General features: G+C 42.0%; 1 protein-coding gene across 2 annotated transcripts in view; it reads right to left on the minus strand.

The window, feature by feature from the left end:
• Window positions 1-24,278, minus strand: part of filip1l (filamin A interacting protein 1-like) — a 112,878-nt gene that overhangs the window by 51,231 nt on the left and 37,369 nt on the right. For both annotated transcript variants that reach the window (XM_026157607.1, XM_026157606.1), the window contains exons 2-4: window positions 13,085-13,412; window positions 11,579-11,752; window positions 11,298-11,476 (exon numbers count right to left, since the gene is read on the minus strand). In XM_026157607.1, coding sequence (XP_026013392.1) covers window positions 11,298-11,476; window positions 11,579-11,752; window positions 13,085-13,402 — 671 coding nt within the window. In that variant the 5' untranslated portion in view covers window positions 13,403-13,412. The remainder of the gene's footprint in view (window positions 1-11,297; window positions 11,477-11,578; window positions 11,753-13,084; window positions 13,413-24,278) is intronic.

A 24,278-nucleotide genomic window follows, 5' to 3' on the forward strand; every position in this document is an offset into this window, starting at 1 on the left:
TCAAAATTTGCTCATGGAGCTGTGACACAAGAAAGTATTATGCTCCAAGGCACACCTTCCAGTTGTGATATACTCATGACCTATAATGTATTAATTCTCATTTCTGAACATGAGTTTTAAATATTTTTTCTCAAAAACCAGAAATCTAATCATGCAGATTTCATATATTCACATTTTTTCACAGAAAATAAATTAGAAAAAACAAACACAAATCCGTTAGTGAAATGCCGGGTCAGTCACTGGACTTAATTAGATTAAGTCATCACTCCTTTAAAACAAAACATAATTATCCATAAGGAAACACTCCTTAGAAAGTACTTCTGATACTTCTGACAGCCTTTGATAGATAAAGTTGATGAAATCCAAAAGCTTTAAAGGTTAATGAATGAATGGGCTTGTCTTAATCCCATCAACCTTGTTACAGTACATTCAGATAAATGAGGCTGAGGTCAAGAAGACTGTGAAGCCATTTGGTTGTTATCTGGCTAAAGCAGGGAAGGGAGTGTTGGCTGACCAGCACGAATTAGGTCAGTAGCCACTCAGTTTTTCCTACAATGTGGGAACAATACAGTGACGAGCATAAAGACACACAAACAAAGAGCAAGACTGCAAACGCAGAAGGGACTCATCTAATCTCATCATATTTCTATTTCTCAATCATCCATCGTGTCTAATCGAATGTTTTATTTTCCTACTGTGCTGACTGTCTTCAACAGTATGTCCTTGAGTGTGTTCGTGATTTTTTATGACTTGTGTGTTAGATTGCGAAGTGTATCAAACAGGCCTAAGACCTCGGTCACACGGGCCTAGAGACCAGTTGGTGGCCCCCCTGGGCAAAAAATAGGTGTTGTTAGGTGGCTGCTGGCAGTTGCTGTGTGAAATCGTTCACACAGAAGTAAGAGGTTCTGCACAGAAAACCTGCTTGCAATTGCTGTGGTCAGCTGCAGAGTGCTGCAGTTGCAGCACTTTCCAGGAAGATGCCGACTTGTCTGCAAGCACTTGCCAACTGCTTGCCAAATGGTAGTAAAACTGTGCCTTTGGCTACATAAGTAAAAGGTGCAGTGTTTCACACATGTTGGAAGGCACATTATGCCTGTGGCAATCTTCTAGCAACTATTGCAATCACAAGGAGGTTTTGGGGTAGTACCCACCAATTTTACCTGGCAACAGGCAGCAACCTTTCGGTCTCTACGATAATGTTTTTTTTATCCATAAACAAACTTCCATCCATGAAGCAGAGCTAACACATGTAACATCTCTGAATATACATTTAAATACATTACTTAAGAAAATGTATAAGCCTACTTGTCTTTTACTGTCTGCCGCTGAAAACATCTTTTAATGGCTTTTAAACTGAACAGACTACAAGTTTTTGAGAAAAGACGACATCACCGTACATTTTAGTGACTGAGCCACAAAGATATGAACTGCTATCACATTGTTGGCTTGTCTGTCTTCTCCTCTGTCTGGATTTAATTCCTGATGTCTAACTAAACCAAAACAAATTTCATAAAGTCTTTGTGATGCTGAATGTGCAAATCAAGCAAGTGTTTTACAAAAATCTGTAATATAACCGGCTTCATGTAGAAGGTGGCACTGAATGTGTTGTACATGCACTAGTCAGCATGAAGAAGAGCTTTCCTTCTCATAGAGGGAACTGTTTGGCTTCAGCTGTTCATTACTGAGATGTGTATTTTCCCAAGCTAACATTTGATTAAAGTTAAATATTGCACAGTTTAGAACTAACCAGACAGTTTCTAAACCTTTCAGATCACATTTCTCAATTTCTCAACCTTCATACCAAAAGCTTGAACTTTGCTTGGTACAGGAATGTATGAAATGCGCAAGGCTGAAGCATTTTTGGGAGGAAATAACAGAAATAACAGCCTTTGCAAAAAGTTTAGGCATCACGTGTCAGGTACAGTTGATGAATGAGGCCAACAGTTTCAGGAGCACTGATAATATCTTAACGATGCATAGGTGAAGACGGATCCTTCGCACCCACGGGAATATGCGTTCATACGGCGCGGCAGCTGCTCGACAACTTCCTAAAACACCCCGTCATTCGTGCAAAAACGCTCTTTTATTTGCATAAAACTGCAGAGTTCACAGCCTGCCTCTAAGGTGAACTTGCAGAGGCAGGACCATCATTAATAACCAAAGATCCCAGATCGTAAAAAATCCAAAACTCGTCTGTTCGGTTTCAAAAAACAGGGCAGGACTGGATAATAACATCTCAGCAATGATGAAGAAATCGCTGAAGAATGTTCTCAATTTGATCCACGGGAGTGATGTCACCACCGCTACTGTTAAGTCAACCAAATGGCATGAACATGTATCGTAAGCCCTGCAAACTGTTAAGAGGTGGATGAAGGTTATGTGGTGTTATGTTTGGAGCTACTGTACTTTATATATATACTATAACGCTGATAATAACCCACTGTGCCAGTGAATGACATCAACAAGGTGTTGTTTCAAATTATCTGCAGGCTATTTCCTGTCACACCACCTTGTTCGTTCCTATAAAGGTCTTGAGGCATTTTTCGAGAACTTGTAAAATGCAGTTACAACTGAAGGACTTTTATTGGAAAGTGCACCCGTTTTATTAGTGTTAATCATCAACTTGTGCTGTAATAGAATGACAGCAGCTGCAAACATCTATTCAGTTAGCACGATTTCTGTCTCTAAAATACCACAAATAAATATTTGGCATTTGTGTGCTCTACTTTCAGCCAACATGAGCTGTATTTATGGCCACTTGAAATGGCCTCGAAGAGGCGATTTTAAGTTTGACCAAAAAGTTTGCTTTTCTTAAAAGATTTAAAGGCATAAAATTATAAAGGTATTAAGAAAGAACAAGAATAAAAGCAAAAAATGAATTTTAAAACAATGCTTTCTATTTGATGTAAGATATCATTAATCCTCTGAAAATGCCCCTTAAAGTGAGCCTTTCTGATATGACAGGGGTGGGCAATTAATTTTTCTAAAGGGCCACAGGTAGGACCCAATTGTAACTTCAATTCAGTTTTATAAAGACCCTACAGTAATAGCAAGAAACCAAACGACCCCCAGTGATCAAGCACTTGGCGACAGTGGGAAGAAAAACTCCCTTTTAACAGGAAGATCTCCAGCAGAACCAGGCTCAGGAAGGCTGCCACTGGTTGGGAATGAGAGGAGGAAGACAGGACAAAAGACACTGTGGAAGACAGCCAGAGATGAATAATAACTAATAATTAAAGGCAGAGTGGTGTATAAACACAGTGATTAAAGAAATGCTCAGTGCATCATGGGAAACCCCCCAGCAACGTGATCACTTGATCCAGTACTAACTACAAGCTTTATCAAAGCCTAACCTTAAAAGTAGAGATAGTGTCTGTCTCCCGAATCCAAACTGGGAGAAGAGGGGCCAGAAAGCTGAGGGCTCTGCCTCCCATTCTACTTTTAAATATCCCAGGAACCACATGTAAGCCCGGAGTCTGAGAGCGAAGTGCTCTAGATGATGCAGTAGTATGAGGTGTTTAAAATAAATGGGGACTGATTATTCAAGACCTTGTATGTGAAGAGAAGGATTTTAAATTAAATTCTGGATTTAATAGGGAGCCAGTGAAGAGATAAAATTCACATTGAGCAGTTTGAGTTCAACTTTTTGGTTGAGCCCTCCACAACAGCCCTAGTTTCTCATGAGGCTCTTTGGGAAAATTACTTGCTGTAATAGACTGTGATCCTAGTCTGTGTAATTCAATGCATAAACTAGTAAAAGTATCTAGAATTTGTCACAATGTCTGCTTTTGTGAGTTTTTAGTCAGAGATATACTTTATTGTGTTTCTTAATGGGGTGACCGTGGCTCAGGGGGTTAGGAAGCACATCTGTCGATCCCCGGGCTCTCTGTCCTGGTCGTTGTGTCCTTGGGCAAGACACTTTACCCTACCACCTACTGGTGTTGGCCAGAGGGGCCGATGGCCTGATATGATTCTGTCAGTCTGCCCCAGGGCAGCTGTGGCTACAACTGTAGCTTGCCTCCACCAGTGTGTGAATGTGAGAGTGAATGAATAGTGGCATTGTAAAGTGCTTTGGGTGCCTTGAAAAGCGCTATATAAATCCAATCCATTATTAATTTTTGTTTTTTCACTGTGTCATCTGTGATTCTCTGGCTTCTTTTATTTCCTCTTCAATTAAACTCACATGATCCAAAAAAACGAGACAAAATACAAACTATACAGTTGCTACCTAAAAGCTATTTTAATTCTTTTTTTGACTATAAAATAATCTCAAACAACCATACTTGTTATGTGTTTCACTGACATTACGTCACAGAGTTTCTCTGAGTTCGTCTCATTGCTTTATTTGCTGTCACCGACAGTTGTGCAAACTTTAAATGATAGAGACAGCAGGTTGATTTGGATGTTTGACTCTTGCATGACAGCATAAGCTGGAACCTGTCACACTAACATCAGTTAGAAGATACTCGTGGTAATAAAATTCCCTCCCTGCTCTGTAGTTTTCTGCAAAAGAACAAAGGTGAGCAAATGGCCTGTTGAGGCATAGATGTGTGTGTGTGTTTGTGTGTATCAGCGAGCTGAAGTCATGTTTAAAGTAACATCTGTTAAAGGTTAAGATGCCGCTCTTGCTCTCACACCCCTGCTGCTCCTGCAGTGCTCAGCGCGCGATGAGGTCATCATTCATGTATGGCTGCTCAATTGACAATTAATCGGTGGGGAACCGGGTTCATCCCGACCCCCTGCCCGGATTTACATCCTCTTTAGAGGTTGCAGGGAGGAGGTCAATCGCAGGCCTCCTGCTATGAAGAGTGAAAGAATTAAAAAATGGCCGTGGGCGATGAGGAGTTTCTAAACATACAGGCTGAACTTTGAGTGAATTTAGTGAAAGATGGGGGGGAATAAGGTTTGTCCACTTTCAAACGCTGCTCCACATTACCCCAGGATGCAATCACAACTTGCAGTTTTCCAGGACCCAGTTAAAGGAAATGATTACATGCAGCTAAAATGCATCATATAACAGTGGATTAACGAGAGTGGAATTAAAGCCCGGTGTGATGTGGTGTCTTTCATACTGTACATGCTGAAGCCATAGCAGGCGCTCTTAAAACATAGACGGCTGTTTCAGCTCTCCTTAAACAAGCGATAAGTGGCTTTTTCCTTTCAGAAGTCAAAGTTTTGGGGTTTCTTTTATTATTTCAAGCCCTCTATAATAATATTTTGGAAGGAGCGCAGAGTTTAGCAGAAACCACTGAGCAAACTTTGTGTTTTGCATGGGAGAAGGACTAAAATGGTGTTTGCTTAAGCTCCGTGGGGGATTCTCCCTTTCTTCTTGCATGAGGCAGTTGTGATGACATGTCTGCCTCTTTAAAGGGTGACTGAATGGTTATATAACAGAAAAATATGCTCACTAGATCTCGTTAAGTCTGCCTTGTGATCAGCACTGAGATCCTTATTCACTAGACTTACATGAAAGATTTATTATGAAGCTGCTGCCAGAAACCGATCGAGTCCTTCAACAATGATTACGTCACCATTGGTTCCTAATGAATGATATGATCCATGCAAGCATAGCAGATATGACGCATACGATTGTGAAAGTCTGTGCTAAGATTGACATAGGGTAAAAATAGGGAAAAAATATAAATCAGGAGATATTTCACAACCTTCTTAAGTTTCACTTTGATTTCCTTCTTACTTTCACTTTTCCTCATAGCTTTTTTGTTGTTGTTGTTGCTTCTTTACACAGCCAGTAGAGGTTTACTCGTGTGCCGTACTCATACGTTGTCAACTATATTCTTTGTGATACAACCACTGGTCACGAGGGAAAATTTGTATGTATGCTCTCACATTGCATAGAAGACAGACTTCTCTGCAAACTCAAACTTGAAAAGGCAGGATGCAAACCGAAAACGGTAAACGGTTGCTTTCAAAGTAAAAGTTGTGCCTCAGTGCTACAAGTAACATGTTTTAAAAGGCACAAATTTTACTTTGAAGGTTAACGCTGCAATGTTGCTTCAGGTCCTCATTGCACTCTTTTCCACCTTTTCACTACCACTCAGAGAGTAATTAACGAGTGTTTGCAGACAAGTCGTATGGTTCATTCAAACTGTGGGCAATTGGGGAAATCTGATTTGGTCTATTGCAGATTCTGTTGATTGCCCACAGTTTGCATGATTGCTATTGGAATGAACATTCTAGAAACCAGTGGTTGCCAAGGGGTCACTGACTGGTCTTAAGGCCTGCATGACTGGGCCTTTAGCAATCAATTTGATAGTGATAGTGACAGTTTGCCAACTGGTAGAGGAATACTAATTTTTCACTTGCAACTGCTGGTTGCCATATGGTTGTAGACCATTATCTAGGCTTGTTTGACTGAGGCAATGACATTTGACTTTACAGAGGCACACATACGAAAAGGTGGAGAAGTTACTGACATATGATTTGGGGTCATGTAACTGAACCCTCAGCAGGTAACAGCTTCCACAAATGACAACTTTGGCTGTATTCTTTGATCGTTGGTTAACTCCATGTTAGATGTGTAGCACATAAGCCTGAGCTCACAAATTGATTCATCACATCAAATTGTACAAAAATGCTGACTATTTTAAATCTGATTTTGTAGCATTTAACCAAAAATCTAATAGTTGGAAAGTGATCAACACTAGCAGAGTGAATTCCAGGAATTCGTTGTGCACTAACTCTGAAAACCCACCAGCTAGTCTGCTTACTTGGCCTCTGTGAATGAGAGCCAGTTTTACGGGGCTTCTGGTGTAGTCGGGATATTAGATAGCAGATAAAGAAAGTGACATTCCAGACTTCTTGTTCCATGTGCCATTGTTCACTCTGTCTAGCTGCTAAACCTGCTCAAATGTGACATGTTCAGTAGAACTTGGACTAACCCAAATGAAAACCAGAAGGTAAGAAATATGACCCCTTTCCATACAGAATCTTCATAGTCATTTTCCATTATTTGCCACTCATAATCCCATCTGAAACCTTTATCTTCCCTTTCAAACAGGGATGTTAGCAGCTCAGCAGGTCTTGTTTGTTTGAGACAAGTGCATCATCATAACCAATAGAAATGCTGGCCAAGACTCAATAAGTACAAATGAAGCTGTTAATAAATACATAGCATAGTGTACAACTGGGTTTTCCTGCTGGCTGTGATAACTATATGCCCTTTTATTTATGAACCAGAAAAGCTACCCACAGTCACTCAAGAGAGCACACTTACATCATTACCATATAGTATAACTTATAATTATCCAAGTGGCGACACTGAGAACTATAATGTCTCATGTGAGGATTGTCTGGACAAACAGGGAGGGGAGGGGAGGTAAGAGGACACCTCTGAACACACACGTTTGCCTAATAATGTTGGATACACACATACTCAGCTAATACACAATCCAGAGGCCAGAAGACAGTGGCAAATGTTCAATGCCTTTACACACAGACTTGAGCTCATGCTAAAGTCTACTGGCAAGCTCATTATCAAAAAAATAGACCCTTGTCCACTATTTCCATGGTATTCTGGCATGTTGTTGAACATGCACTATGACTGATACTTTTCAGAGCTTTTGGGTAAGTTTTCTTCTTTTCTTTTCTTTTTTTTTTGTTCTCTCAGTCATATAAATCTTTTGCCTTTTCTCACAAGGTAATTAGCTCGACCCTGGACAGGGGTCTGTTTTTCATGGCAGCCTGTCCTTCCTGACATGCTCTTTGACAAAGCCCAGACCATCGTCACACTGCCCTCTCGATCCAGCTCAAACATTCTGCTATGGCTGAAGTGCAATGATGTGATTGTCCCAAATAGGTCACGGGCCGCTGTCCAGCTGTGTTTCCCTTGTGAGATTAATTGCCGAGATAGTGTGTGTGTGTGTTTTTTGCCTGTGTGTGTGTGTTGCAGGTGAGTTTCCAGGTTAGTGCACACACTGTGCTTGTGTATGATATGTGATATTGCTGAGGAAGCAGTAAAAAGAGTGCGGCCCAGTAACTGCTCTCTATGTGACATTTACAGAAGAAATCAGACATGTTTCCACCTCAGACCTCCAGCTGCCTCTGTCTTGGCTTGCAGTGCTGAACATGACTGCTAAATAATTCATCGTAGCTTCATCTCATATTACAATATTTTTCTCCACTGGAAGTGTTAGGACTTCTGCAATATTCAAAAATATACATTCAGGGATGTTGGGCTAAATGCTAACATTGTCATGACCAAGACAGCATGATGATGATAGCAATTACCATTTCAGACTTAATAATTGTCATTTCATGTCATTTAGACTCTGTTTTATTTCATTTATTTTATTTTATTTTTGTTTTGTCTGAGCACATACGTGTGTGTATTTACATATATATTCGTATTTGTAAATGCAAGTATGTGTACTTGTGTATATATTGTTTTTTTCCTGTATATGTCTGAAATAAAGATACAATAACAAATAACAATTAGCTTAAAGTACCAAATACCATATGGACAAAAGTATTGGGCCACACATTTTAATTTTAAATTCAGATGTTTTCAAGTCCATTGCCACTGGGTTATAAAATCCGCACTTAGCCATGCAGTCTGCCTTTACAAACATTAATGAAAGAATGCATGGTTGTAAAGAGCTTCCAGAGTTTGGTAATAGGATGCCACAGTTTATTTCTGAGTTTATTTCTAAACATTATTCCTTCCTAGATATTTTACAATCAGTTGCAAGTGGTATTATTGCAAAGTAGAAGTTTTAAGGAACCACAGCAATGCTCTGCTGACTCAACAGCTGCAGCACTTTAAACCTCCTCTGGTATTAACATAAGCATCAAAAATGTGCACCAGGTGTTTTGTGGCATGAATTTCAGTGGCCGAGCAGCTTCTCTCAGTCCGAGATGACAAGCTTCCAGCATCTTACTGCAGTCTTTTAGTGTAATAAAATTTCCCATATTCGCACTCAACCTCGGTCAGGAATTATTTTTGCACTCAAAGTAACCTTAGGCTACACAGGCTACACCTTTTAGGCCTTGAGCTTGGCATTGTGGCGATATGATCTACAGCATAGGGATTTTTCAGCTTTATTGAAGCCATTAGAAGAGCTACACCAAAAATGTAAACTTTGTGGTGGTTATAGCATTCATTGTTAGATTTTATAAATCCCTGCACTACACTGGGTCCAACTAGGTAATGTTAGAATATGTTACTCTGAAAGCAAATTAAATTGGTGGACTGATGCATCAACAATGCACTGAGGAAAACTGATTGTGGTTTGTGCTAAGCTGTAGTGCACAGGACACTGTATTAAGAAAGGTGTGTATAAACCTTCAGATTTGAGCAGTTGTAATATACTGCTGCTGATCTTGGAGAGTTTAAAGAATTACATCATAGCACATCATGAAATGGCAGCACCAACAGTCAGTGTCCCTCGTGCTGAGCTGCTGCCTCAAAGCTTCACTGGCAACGAAATGCAGACTTAGCCCTTATGACAGTTTTCCAGGGATGTGGTTTCCCCCCCATTTCATAAATATCCACAGTGCTACCATAAAGCAGAACTGTAAATGTAAAGCTTATTTGTCTTTTTAAGCACACATGTAAATTATCTGTCCTGCCTTCCATTCCTGGTCACTGGATTAACTCCAGAAACAACTCTTGGTTTGTTCCAGGTTTTTGCAAAGTTGTTCAATAAAAAGTGATAGTAAAAGTAAAAGACCTGGGCTAGGTCATGGGAACAAAAGTATTGGATGTTTTGTTTTTTATAGGGGATCTTCCTCCTGTTCCTAAAGAACACTGATTTATTGCTAACACTATTAATGAATACATTAATTATTATTATTACATTTATTTGGTGACACTGAGTGGCTTGAGTTGGAAGGAGGCTGGCTGTCCGTCGATATCTCATATTATCAGTTCAAGGGAAAAGATTCAAGGTGTGGCTGTAGCTCAGGTGGCTGTAGCTCAGGTGGCAGAGCAGGTCACTAATCAGCCACTAATCAGAAGGTCGGTGGTTCGATCCCAGGCTGCCTCCTGGCTGCATGCTAAATATCCTTGGGCAAGATACTAACCCCATGTTTGCCTACTGGTGGTGGTCAGAGCGCCTGTGCCCGGCAGCCTCGCCTCTGTCAGTGCGCCCCAGGGCAGCTGTGGCTACAATGTAGCTTGCTGTCGCGTGTGTGTGAATGTGTGAATGACTGAATGTAGTGTAAAGCGCTTTGGGGTCCTATGGACTAGAAAAGCGCTATACAAATGCAGGCCATTTACCATTTGATCACTCCTCGTGTACTTGCCCTCTGCTGGCTAAAATGGTTTAACCTCCTAAGACCCGAACTCTTTCATGGCATTCATTTTTAATTTCTCTTTGCTATTTGGGCTGATTGGAACCTGACGAATGTAAAAACAAAGAATTACCTGATTTTTTTTTTTTTCTTTTACCTGATTTTTGTTTCTGAGAAAAATGAGATCCACATATGAGGACGTTTGTTTTAAATTTCAATAGTGGCAGTATAATGTCCTCGTAAGTGGATATCAGGCCCCTGTAGAGAAGAATTTTGTATTTTGGTCTAGACAACCCAAAATATGATGTCCACATATGTGGAGTACAGGTCCTAGGAGGTTAAGAGGACCTCTCACTCCAAAGTCAACACTGACTCAGAAAGACACTCATATCATCGCGACAGTGAAGCAATTGGAGATGGCAGCTATTGTTTAAGAAAGAAATCAGCATCAGCTGTAATTCTAGCTTCAGCTTGATACAATGCACATGTTTGGAGTCGCTGCCTGTTGGAGGTCAATGAAACATGAAGTGCAGGTTAGAATGGCTGTCCTGCAACAGTTTGATTTACATCACTTCACATATAAACATCTACTTCAAGAAGAACTCCAGAGCTTGACTACTTTTGTCCATGTAAATGAAGCTCCAGGAAGCCTTCTGGGTTTCTAAAATCTGATAAGCGTTCTAAAGTGATGCCACTTGAGATGAGATCAGTTGTGCTGAAGACTTTAAGTTTCCTCATGGACTCCATTTTAAACACAACAAGAGAATAGCGCAATAAAAATCTGCTGTAATGCAGTTGAAGGGCATCCAGAATCTTTTAAATCAGACATTATAAATTATAGAGTGACAGTGACGCCCTTTCCCTTAACCCAGAGTGAGATTTCCTGTATTCGCTATCAGATTATAGGTCACCAGATTTCTCCAAGGAAACCAGCATAAACACAGTCAGACACTTGCATACTGAAGCAAATTGTGATTGCCATTTTTGGTGGGACTGCCAGTTTTCTGACTGACTGCCCAACTTCTCCTGGTAGTTCGTGCACTGACCTCTCTCGCTCCTGCTCCAGCAGGTTGGTGAACTCGTCACTCTTCTTTATGAACTCCCCGTGGTTCCTCTTCTCATCTTCCAGCTTGTACAAGGTCTGCTTGTGTGATTGTTCCACCATCAGCAGCTGCTCTAGCATCCGCCGGTGCGTCTCCCTCTGCTTCTCCACTAGCTTATCCAGCTGTGATGGGAGCAAATAAAAAACATCTGTCATGTCTGGACTGTACTGCATTGCTTGGACAGTGGATTAGTAGATTAGAGATTTTGAGTGACTGTTTGTTACCTCTGCCATGGGTTTTTCATAGATGTCTTCCTGGAAGATGTCACACTTGCCCTGGATGGCGTCTCTCTGCAGAGCTTGCAGGACCTTCTGTGGTGTGACAAAACCATATTTGGCCTCCAGCAGGGCCAAGTCAATCTTCTCTGCCTTCAGCACTGTGATCACCTCATCTCTGGCCTGCAGTGAGGGAAGAAAAGGAATGTGGCTGGTTTGAACTTTGTATTGCAGGATTAATATGCAGTGGAATGAACTGTTTTCCTGCTAATGTGCAGCAGCAAGATAGCAAGAGTCTACGTTCTGCAGTTACCATGGATTGTATGGAAACATTGTGGAGCACTGTTGAAGTAAATTGACAAATATATTAGGATTTTTTTATTTTTGTGCATAGATCCACCTTCTGTCATTTATTTGTGTCTACATCACAGGGACAGTAGTCTAAAGAGAAAAGCCCAGACCTCCCTATCCCTGCCCACCTCCTCTAAATTGGCAGATAAATCACAGAAATATTGAGCATTTTTCACTCATTAACATGAGCCAAACTGATTAAATCTAACAAGAAATGAAACGGACCAAGGCTAAACACCACCATTTACAGGATTACTGTTTCCTGTATAGATTCACATGCCAGAAACCCACAAAAGGTTTTTCTCTGCGGTGAAAAACACTGAGTAAGTTTCAGAAGCTATGCAAGCTATAGAAGGCCAGTGAGGGACCCAGAGTGAAAGCTGAGTGACTGTCGAGCCCAAACAGCCAGACTCTTAACTTCAACAGGTAACAAGCAGGTGAGCAGTCAGGCTGCAGCTGCCCTTTCTACTTGTTCACATTTCTAAAGCCGAATCACTGTGGAGATTGCTTTTTTGTGCTGGTTTTCATCTTTGCTTTGTGCAGCCAGCTTTGTATTCTACTAAGAGAAAGATCTTAGAGACGCGTGTGTGTCTGCATTAGGGATTTGTGTTGGTGTGTGGGGTTGTAGCCTCAGATTTATTACTTTTTACCAGGAGTAATTAAGTTAGGTACTGTATTACTTTCAAGAAAAGTGTTCAGTGTTATATTTGTAAAAAATACTTTTTTGAGTAATGACTCCAACACTGATCACAACAAAGAGGAGAAATACCTCAACAGACTGGAAAACATTTGACCCACAGCATGCAATTCACTGTCATGAGTGTCATTTCTTTATTGTTGCTTAGCAATGGTGGTGACTCTCAAAATGGAGCCAATGAGAATCGATAAGGGAATCGATAAGGAATGAAATGAATAACTGATAGTGATAATGGAATCAATAGAAATTCTTATCAGTTTCCATTCCTACTGCCAGGCGATTCTCGGCTCTAGTGTAGGAAACAGGAAGTAGCCTCAGCTGTCAGCTGTCTGTTAACACAGACCAACTTGAGAGCGCACTAAGCCAGGGGCTGGTGCTATGTCTGCAGGCCTACCTGCTGCTTTAATGGTTATATGTTGTCTGGGCTAAATCCACATTCCCCTAGTCATCTCTACTGTTTGGGTTACCTGTAGCTCTCCTTCAAGCAAACTCAGAAGAAAGACAAGGTCATCACGGGAAAGGTCCCTGCCCTTCTCCCTTCGACCACCCTTGGCAGCGCCGCTGGCACTGCTGCTGCACCCACTTCCTCCTGCGCTAGTGCTCTTCTTGGGAGTCTTGTTGTTCCTCTGAATGGTGCCGGTGTCGTCTGGTGGCTCGCGGTGTCGACCGCGACGCTCTGCCCTTCCAGAGGGCTCATCTCGCTCTGTAGATCTCTTGCGAGTGTCTGCCTGCTGCGTCAGCTTGGCCTTGGTTACGTCCTCCAGACTGTTGCTGCGGGAGCGCATGTTCGTCTACCTGTTCAGTGAGGAACACGCTTGTTACTGTCTGTATGCAAATAAATGTACATTTATATATTTGTCTTTTCTGTCATTCGTTTTTGCATAAAGTCAAGAGGAACGGAAAAGAAACTGAACATATAAAGTGTCTGAAAACTGATTTCATTCATAACCTTCAATTAAAGGACAATGTCACAATGTCATCATTTACATTGATTTTATGGGCAAATATTTTAGGCCAAGAGTGTCAAACATAAGGCTCAGGGGACAAAATCGGCAAAGACTCCAACTCCAAAAAACTCAGATGGGCAGTTTTGAAACAAGTGAAGAATTACATAGTTTTGACCTTTAACTGTATTTTCATTAGTTTTACAGCTTTTCCCCCATGGCCATTCATTCATATTACAACAGACAGTAATAGATAAGCAATTAAACAACAAAAACCTTTCTGTTTTTTTTACTACAACAATCCACATCATCATTATTATTATTATTATTATTATTATTATTATTATTATTATTATTATTATTATTATTATTATTATTATTATTTTAAAAGAGAACATCTGTGATGCCTCAAAGACCTCAAAGGCATTTACACTATTCTGTATCTCTTTTCAACTACAGTTTTCACCGCTTGTCAAATGAAGATTCTGAGAGTAAAAGGTCAACACTACTCGGACTGTATTCATTGACAAAGGTTAGCTAGGTGTTTAATCAGAGTTGCTACACTCTGCAACAGAACACTACAACATCTTCTGTGAATTACCACAAAAAGTTTAATGGCATGTCATGGCAACAAGCTACCAGAACTTCTTCTGTAATTTTACACATTTATTACGTATAATTTTTTGCGTGTCATGGCGACAGCTTTCTTTCATTTACTACAGTAGCTTTGTTGCAGGAAATCTGAGATGTACATTAGGACTTGCACTTCTTTCTCTAATACAAACACATCTCAGGGATTAAGGGTGTAGTTAAACTTCTTTATACGAATAGAAAGGGGAGTCTCACTGGTCCGGCCCACTTAAGATCAAAGTGGGCTGTACAGTGAGTTTAACATCTCTGATTTAGGCCTTAGTGGGTAAAGGTGCCATTTAAGAGCCCTCTTCAAATGCTTGACAGGTGCACTTGCAGGACTGGTTCTGCAAGCATATTTAAAGAGGGCTGAGGAACAATGAAAATAGTCCACCAGATATACTCTTTCAATGACAGGAAAAGTATTTAAGAGGGGACCTTTCTCATCAGTGTCTTGTCTTTATCCTGAAGCATGTTTTTATCAACATGCTGGACTCCACATGGGGATCTCATCACACACCATCAAAAACAGCAGATGTAACCTGTCATCGTCCAGAAGTAGGTCATAAACTAGACCTGCATCCAGTTCCATATTTGCAATGCGTACAGCGCGGCGGCATGTCGTCATTCCCTGCTGTGTTATTACTAGTCACTCAGCGGAATTGATTCATCATCACCACGTCGTACCACCGACCACAAAGCCCGATTAGTCCACCAATTTTCTGACAGCACCAGAACCGTTTTTGGACTCTGGACCTTTAGTCCTGTCGCAGCGAATTACCCAGAACTGCTGACAGTCATTAGCAGCCGGTGAATTTTCCCAGAAAGGGCTTTATTTATTTATTTTTAACATAGAAAAAGCAGCCAAAATCAGTCAGACCCCTGAGTTCTGTAGTTTTAATGTGTACCTACTCTGTTAGTTTTATATATGATGATAGGTGGGCCCAGAGTGTGGTTAGAAAAAGGGTTAACATTAGGGTAGATGATGTTGTGTGCTATGAATAAAAAGCATCGTGGCTACCTACCAAGGTCTGTTTGGCATATACAGTGTGCCTTTGTGGCATCTGGTTTAGGAATGGGCTATTCAGGGGCTCATTGACTAGTTGACAAATCAAACTACAGTATGATAAATAGATGAATGCAAGCTACAAGCTTGTGGGCAAAGAAACCCCTTTGAAAGCTCTTTTGCAAAGTAATTTATTACTTTTTCAGCATTATGCTCGGCTAAAGTAAATATATTCAAAAGACAAACCAGAACTGAAACATGCTGAGACTCATTTGTGTTTGATGTCAGAGAGAATAAGCTGCCCAAAGGCATTAGATCATAATTCATCTGGCTCCACTCACATCAAAATGAGTCCAACTAACTGAGCTCAAAGTGGCAGTTCTGGCTAACAGACATATTTCACAACAGTATACTTGGTTACATTTATTTTGTCATTTGTAACTGAGCAACATAACATAATGCAATACTGTACTCCTGGTAAATAGATATGAAAGGGACAGTGACAGAAATACTGGGATTAGAGTATGTTGATTTTCTTTGAAAGGGAACCAACTAAAGCAGCTCGAAATGACAGCAAGGACAAGGAAAAGGGAGGTAAGATGCTACTAATAAACAGTTAATAACAGAACAAGTCATATATATATAGAACAAGTTATACATATACAAATACATATATATATATATATATATATATATATATATATATATATATATATATATATATATATATATATATATATATATAGGGCACCCTGACGAAAAGTGGGCTACTGGAACAAGAAGGCATCGGTGGGCAAGAGACGAAAACAGGGCGTTGTTGGAATGCTACTATGCAAGTAACCCTGGCGGAAGGGGCTACATGAATAGGATGAGGGACCTATGGATTCTTCGATACCCAACATCCACAATGACGGCGAAACAACTAGTAGCTCAGTGTTCCAACATTCGAAAGAAGGGACTGCTCTCACAGCTAGAGATTGACGAGGTACAACACAAATGCTACGGCAAGGAGGAGTCAGGACGCCAGGTCAGGGGGGAGATATCATCACCCCCACCCGAGATTGGGTACATAGCCCCAAGTGCGATAGGAGAAGGATCGTTGAGTGCGAGAGGAACTGACCTGAAAAATAGGATCATGGCCAAGCTTGAAACCTGGATCCCGCGTAGCCGGTTACCAAGATTACGTGAAGTTCCCTCAGAAGGTCTGCTAGATGATGTTAATGCAGCACTACGGGCAATACCTACAACCACGATTACCGACACTAACAAGCTGATCTACAATACGGCAACAGTGATCAGTGAGATGCTTGGCTACAAGTTGAACAGTGACAAGGGGCAGTACCCTCCATGGAGAAGGAGGCTAGAGGGCAAGATCAAAGTAGCACGGAGGGAGGTTAGCCAACTAACGGAGTTGCAGAAAGGTGCGACAAATAAGGTGCCTAAGAAATACAGCAAGCTGTCCATACCTGAGGCCTTGGAAACTGCCAAGCAAAGACTCACAGCCTTGGCCAGCCGCTTGAGGAGGTACACCAGAGAGATAGAAGGCAGGAGAATAAACCAGCTGTTCTCCACAGAACCAGCAAAGGTGTACTCTCAGTGGCAAGGGAACAATAAGAGAACAGCACCACCAAGGCTGGAGACGGAGCAATACTGGAAGAGCATATGGGAGAAGGATGCAACCCATAACGGCAATGCTCAGTGGCTAGAGGATCTGAGGGCTGACCACAGCGACCTCCCTGAACAGGGTCCAGTAACCATCACAGTGGCAGATATCCAAGAAAGGGTCTCCAGTATGAAGAGTTGGACAGCACCAGGGCCCGACATGGTTCACGCCTACTGGCTGAAGAAGCTGACTGCACTCCACGAGCGTCTGGCAGCACAAATGAACCAGCTGCTAGTTAACGAGAGACACCCGGAATGGCTAACTGAAGGCCGGACGGTCCTGATCCCCAAGGACCCCAAGAAGGGACCGGTCCCCTCCAACTACCGACCAATAACCTGCCTCAGTACTACATGGAAGCTCCTGTCAGGCATCATATCGGCTAAGATGAACAGGCACATGGGTCAATACATGAGCGGGACACAGAAAGGAATTGGCAAGAATACCAGAGGCGCAAAACACCAGCTACTGGTAGACAGAACAATCAGCCGAGACTGCAAGACCAGACTGACCAACCTGTGCACTGCCTGGATTGATTACAAGAAGGCCTATGACTCAATGCCCCACAGCTGGATACTGGAATGCCTAGAATTGTACAAGATCAATGGGACCCTAAGAGCCTTCATCAGGAACTCAATGGGGATGTGGCGTACAACACTAGAGGCCAACTCCAAGCCCATAGCACAAGTCACCATCAAGTGCGGGATCTACCAAGGAGATGCTCTGTCCCCACTGCTGTTCTGCATAGGCCTGAACCCCCTCAGTGAGATCATTAACAAGACTGGCTACGGATACCGACTACGGAACGGAGCAGTTGTCAGCCACCTCCTGTACATGGATGACATCAAGCTGTATGCCAAGAGTGAACGAGACATCGATTCACTGATCCACACTACCAGGCTATACAGCAATGACATTGGAATGTCGTTCGGACTGGAGAAGTGTAGTCGGATGGTAACAAAGAGAGGGAAGGTAGTCAGAACTGAGGGGATTGAACTACCAGAAGGCAACATTGCAGACATAGAGGACAGTTACAAGTACTTGGGGATCCCACAGGCGAATGGGATCCATGAAGAGGCCGCTAGAAAAGCTGCAACCACCAAGTACCTGCAGAGGGTCAGGCAAGTCCTGAGGAGTCAGCTGAATGGTAAGAACAAGATCCGGGCCATCAACACGTACGCCCTGCCCGTGATCAGGTACCCTGCTGGGGTAATAGGCTGGCCAAAGGAGGAGATAGAAACCACTGACATAAAGACAAGAAAGCTCCTTACCATGCATGGAGGGTTTCACCCCAAATCCAGCACCCTGAGGCTGTACGCTAAGCGGAAGGAAGGGGGCCGGGGACTGGTGAGTGTCAGCACCACAGTCCAGGATGAGACAACGAACATCCAAGAATACATTAGGAAGATGGCCCCAACTGACCGAGTGCTCAGTGAATACCTCAGGCAGCAGAAACCCAAGAAAGAGGAGGGAGACGAGGAACCATCATGGAAGGACAGGCCCCTGCACGGTATGTACCACCGGCAGATAGAGGATGTGGCTGATATCCAGAAATCCTACCAGTGGCTGGACAAAGCTGGACTGAAAGACAGCACAGAGGCACTAATCATGGCAGCACAAGAACAAGCTCTGAGCACAAGATCCATAGAGGCTGGGGTCTATCACACCAGGCAAGACCCCAGGTGCAGGCTGTGTAAAGATGCCCCAGAGACAATCCAGCACATAACAGCAGGGTGCAAGATGCTAGCAGGCAAGGCATACATGGAACGCCATAACCAAGTGGCCGGCATAGTGTACAGGAACATCTGTGCCGAGTATAACCTGGAAGTCCCGAGGTCAAAATGGGAGATGCCCCCAAGGGTGGTGGAGAATGACCGAGCTAAGATCCTGTGGGACTTCCAGATACAGACGGACAAAATGGTGGTGGCTAACCAACCGGACATAGTGGTGGTAGACAAACAGAAGAAGATGGCCGTAGTGATCGATGTAGCGGTTCCGAATGACAGCAATATCAGGAAGAAGGAACACGAGAAGCTGGAGAAATACCAAGGGCTCAGAGAAGAGCTCGAGAGGATGTGGAGGGTGAAGGTAACGGTGGTCCCCGTGGTAATCGGAGCACTAGGTGCGGTGACTCCCAAGCTAGGCGAGTGGCTCCAGCAGATTCCGGGAACAACATCGGAGATCTCTGTCCAGAAGAGCGCAGTCCTGGGAACAGCTAAGATACTGCGCAGGACCCTCAAGCTCCCAGGCCTCTGGTAGAGAACCCGAGCTTGAAGGATAAACCGCCCGCAGGGGCGTGCTGGGTGTTTTGTTTTTATATATATATATATATACCCATCACATGGACTCTTCACCCTCCTGCCCTCTGGGAGGCGCCACAGGAGCCTCCGGACTAAGACCACCAGGTACCGGAACAGCTTCTTCCCCACAGCTGTCAGACTCCTGAACTCGGCCTCCTGACATCTGACCCACGTTAGACTCATGGACTGAACATACACACACCCACAATGGACAACTGTACCCTCAAACACAATAATAACATGGACTGAACCACCACTCACAACCACTAGCACTTTATATAGCCTCTGTAGAAACTATCTACACCCTCACTTATCTTAACTGCACTACTGTATAGCTCTGTGTAAATAATCATTCTGTACGTTCGATAATCTTTAATCCTACAACTGTTTACAACTTGCATAGTTCCCATTTCTGTATAGCTGTATATCCCAGATTCTGTAAAGTTATTTATTTCATTTCATATTCTGTATAGTTTTTCATATTTATATCCTGTTCATATCCTGTACATAGCTTGTACTCACTACAGCCTGTACATACTTATAGTTATAGAATATTCACAACATACTTCATACCGTGTACATTATAACATACCATAATAGACCCATTTCTGTAATATACTCACACATCTATATTATTGCTAATATATATTGTAATATATCTATATCACTAAAGCACTTCTGGATGGATGCAAACTGCATTTCGTTGCCCTGTACCTGTGCATGTGCAATGACAATAAAGTTGAATTCTATTCTATTCTATATATATACATATATATATATGTGTATATATATGTATATATATGTCTCATGTATGTGCAAACATACATGATTCTTTTTATGTTTGACTGATTCGTAGGTCAGATTTGCATGGCTTAACACACAAAAAGATTATCTGAAAATGGTCAGGTACAAAGACTGGACTGAAAATGAGTGAAAAAGCAGCCAATGTCCAAAGAAAAATGTTAAAATTGGAAGCAATGAAGGTTAGGTCAAACCTTTTGTACAGTACTATATGTAATGAAATACTAAAAGTCCATGTTTCATCTACATTGTGCTGTACTTAAGGCACGAGTAAAGAATGACAACATATCTGAAGGAGACTGTCATGGCCACCACTGAATGCCAAAAGTCAAGGTGTAGTAAATCATTCCAGCGCCCGCTGTTCTATCATATCCTCTTAGTGTTTAGATTTCAGACACACAGTTTGCAGTAAAAACATGTTGTAGGTTTTTGCTTCTTTATACGATTTAAAACTGTCTTTAAACTGCAGATTAAAATGAGTGGAGTCAGCCAACATCTGAGTTTACCACAATCGTATCTTAAATGTTTTTTTTAAACATCAAGGCAAAATGTTTGTGTAGGTGTGTGCCCCATTTTTTAAAGCTCCAGTCAGAACAGCTGAGTCACTGACCATATCCCACTGCAGGCTTAAGAAAATAGGGTTTTTAAGAGGATTCCCACATTTTTAAGTGGCTTCAAAATAAAGATAAAAAAGCCTTTTAATACAGTCAGGTACAAGGACTGGACTAAAAATGAGTAGCCTGGAGAACTGTTGCTCAAGACCACTTTAGAAGTTACAAGAAAGTCTGACAGCTCAGAAGCAAAGTATGAAGAAATGAGGGGTGGATCAGAACTTTTAATTACAGTACAACAGTCAATCATTTACGTTAAATTTTATCTCAAGTTGCCTGACCAGGAAAGCCACTTCATTCACTTCACCTATAATAAAACTCCAGTTTCCTCTTCCATTTGTGTTAAATACAATTCTACTGGAAGCATTTTACATACAGTGAACATCTACTCAGAAAACAGAAGACCAACTTTAGGGCTGTGCATTCGTATTAAAAATTACAGATCACATTAGCTTTTAAAAAAACAACAACAACAACAACACATACCATGAAAGTTACAAAAGTTATTATTTTAGCCTATGTCATTCCAGCGTTGTACTCCTCCATCATCACAACAGGATGTCTGGCCCAACAGCCATATGTTTGAGTGTGGCTCAGCTACACCTGCACAGCATATTTGGTGATACCCCAGCTACACCTAGGCTTGTGATCTGTCCCCATGTGCACTCTGTTTGAACTGTATCTGCTTACTATTTAACACAAAGTTCAAGTCATATTTTTAATCCTAATACAGCCCAATTGGAACAAGGAAAGAAACAGTGTGTTTGACTCGACTCCTGCAGTTCGTGTCCAGCCTCTGTGTGAGGCCCTCTGACAGTTTATGAGTAAGAAAGATGGCTGGCTGATTGCATTGTGCACACTCTAGGCAAGGCGCCACATGATTCAGAGCTGAGGTAATTCCCTGCAGTCTAAGACAGACTCCACATCGGCTTACTCAGAGATCTGGGCTACAGGCGATAGACAGAGCTCTTCGAAATGTGTGAGCAAGTGTGTCTGTGAAGAATTAAGTAATGTGCTTGCAATATGTAAAGCAAACATGCGGTTCAGTCTGTGTCATCAGAACAGTAAGTGTCCTAATGAAACACAGCTATTAGTCACTACAGCACAACTGCAGCCTGTTCAAGTTCACAAATGCAAGATACATATTTGGGGCTGGAGAGCGCAGATTTGATCGGGGATTGCGCAACAAATCCAAGGGTCACAGACATGTAAAGCCCTGCTGGGATTCTTACATGTGCAAGTATCACGTATCTGCAAAATTTCCAAGATGGATCAGAAATACATCACATAGTTCATAAAAAAAATGAAAATGTTCACTGAGGGAACAGGAAAATAGCACAGGATCAGATCGGATCTGATGTTTCTCCAAATCAGTCCCCTGCAGTCCTGGTGGGAGTCAAATAAATTAGTTTTGAGATCAGCATTGTATCTCGGGTGAGTGATGTCCCTGATTTTTCTGATCTGTATTATTGGTTACAGGAAGCCAAGATGAAAGCAAAGAAATCTTTGGAAACATTCAAATGGGTGTGCGAAAGCAAGCCGGCCAGCTGTGCTGATGTATTTTTAAACAGATGGGAAACTAATTTGTTTGACTGTAGTTACAAAGCACAAAACACCTTTCTTTTTTCTTTCTAAATGTAAGGGGGTAAAAAAAACAAACAAAACGATTTGATGGAGCAGACTTCGGCTGATCGATGCGATAACACTGGAGTTAATCGCCGTTAACTGTTAAAATCCCATCATCTGCTCTGCAGCATCAGCAGCACCATCCAAATCTAAATAAACACAGGATGTAAATAGACATTGGAAGGCAGCAGTGCCAAGAGAAAGCAAAGCTTACAAACAAAGCAAGATAAAACTAACAACAAAAAAAAAGATGCTGTTTGGAAATTTCTTTCAGGCCTTCCATCACCCGAGGAGTCGGAAAAACAATAGCTCTTAAAAGCTGGTGTGAGGCCATATTTTCTCCATGACACTGTTGTTGTCAGCAGAGAAGGTGTGAAGACCAAGTTCCGGTAACTGGCCACCATGTGTGGACAGAAACCTCGGATAACACTGTCAGGACCATTTTAGTGATTGAGTTTCTATATGGGAGGCGTAGGAGGGTTAACCTGGGTTTGAATCCACCCATTCTCTGTGGAGTCTGCCTTTGTTACCCCTGTGATGGACTGGTGACCCGTCCAGGGTGTTCCCTGCTTCTTACCCTATGGTAGCTGGGATAATCTCCAGCACCCCTGTGACCCTTGATTGGATAAGTGGAAGAGGATGAATGGATGGATGGGAGTTTCTGTTATCCTCTGTGTATGGCCAAAGTCTAACTGGGGAAAACGTTGACTGTGTTCGAAGCAGAAAACCAGTTCAGACCTGTCAATATTTCAGATGAAGTCATCGTATTATCCAACTGTCAACCTGCTGAAGCTATCGTGTTTCTACCTGTGATTCTCATATAATCACAACAGATCACCATTTCCATCTGCCGAAGTGCTTATTGACACAAGCAGCATGAATGAATGGGCGTGCGACATGTGTGAAACTGCCCAGGGATGACTTAACCGCGCTTTGTCCTCTCACTAATCCCATCCAACCAGAGTAAGGCGTGCTTGTCAGCGCGCTTTGAATAAACTCTGCTCATTTTTCATTTTGCAAGCAAAGATCAGTGCCAGGAGTTGATGTTATGATTAACAGGTGCTCAGATCTTATGCAACAGAGTTGGCCGCTCAGCATGCTTTTTGGCAAACACACTAAAAGAGAATCACTCAAGCACAAACACAATTGGACACAGAGGGAAAATTAATAGGTGTGTGTGTGTGTTTGTGTGTGTTTGGTTTAAACATCTCAACAGCTTCTCATTTTTAGGTGTGTATACACTTACATGTGGGTGTGTACCCACACACAGAGCCCATGCTGGCACAGCTTCCTGATATAATTCGGCTAAGTGGTGTTTTGAGCTAAACAGTGAGTAAGCTAAAACAACAACAATCTTAGTTTTCCAGCTTGTAGACATAGACTCTATATAAAAGATGGGTGTGAACCATTGACTGTAGAAAATATGGACGACGCGACACCGCCTCCTACCATTGTGCAAAAATGAAGCCAAAATACCCCGCTTGTGGAGGCTGCCATCTTGCAAATTTGGAGCCAAAGTCTGCGCAGTAGTGACTTGAGGTGGAGCGACTGTGTAACGCTCCCGCCCACACACCCGCTGGACGTGACCGCAAACACGCCCCCCTACACTTTTTACGTAGCCCGGCTGCTCGAGTTTTTTTGCCGGTTTACCGCGACTGACGACTCGTTTAATTAAGGTAAATACAACCATGTCACTGTTATAAAAAAGACACACAGTTTATCATCTTATAGTTCTAAAATCACTCTGTTGTTAATTCGTTAGTTAGATTAGCCGCTAGCATACGCACTGTGTTGGAGGCTTGTTGCTAGCTAGTTAGCGATGCCACACACCTGTTACTCTTAATAGTCTTCAACACTTGTGTTTTTTTTATCCATTTTTAGACAGCGATGAGATCAGCTGCACACTCTACAGAGGCCCAGAGTTACTGTTAATATCAAAAATATAATGCTGTCCTTTGAGATTTTAACATAAGACTGAGTGTAATGGATCGAAACCTGTTTAAATCTTCAGAGCCCCTGGTAACATGGAGACTTTAAAAACATCAGCAGAACGTTTCAGTAGTGTAGTCTAATTTGTTCTTTT

Source organism: Astatotilapia calliptera, chromosome 23, assembly GCF_900246225.1.
Source record: "Astatotilapia calliptera chromosome 23, fAstCal1.2, whole genome shotgun sequence".
Lineage (NCBI taxonomy): Eukaryota > Metazoa > Chordata > Actinopteri > Cichliformes > Cichlidae > Astatotilapia > Astatotilapia calliptera.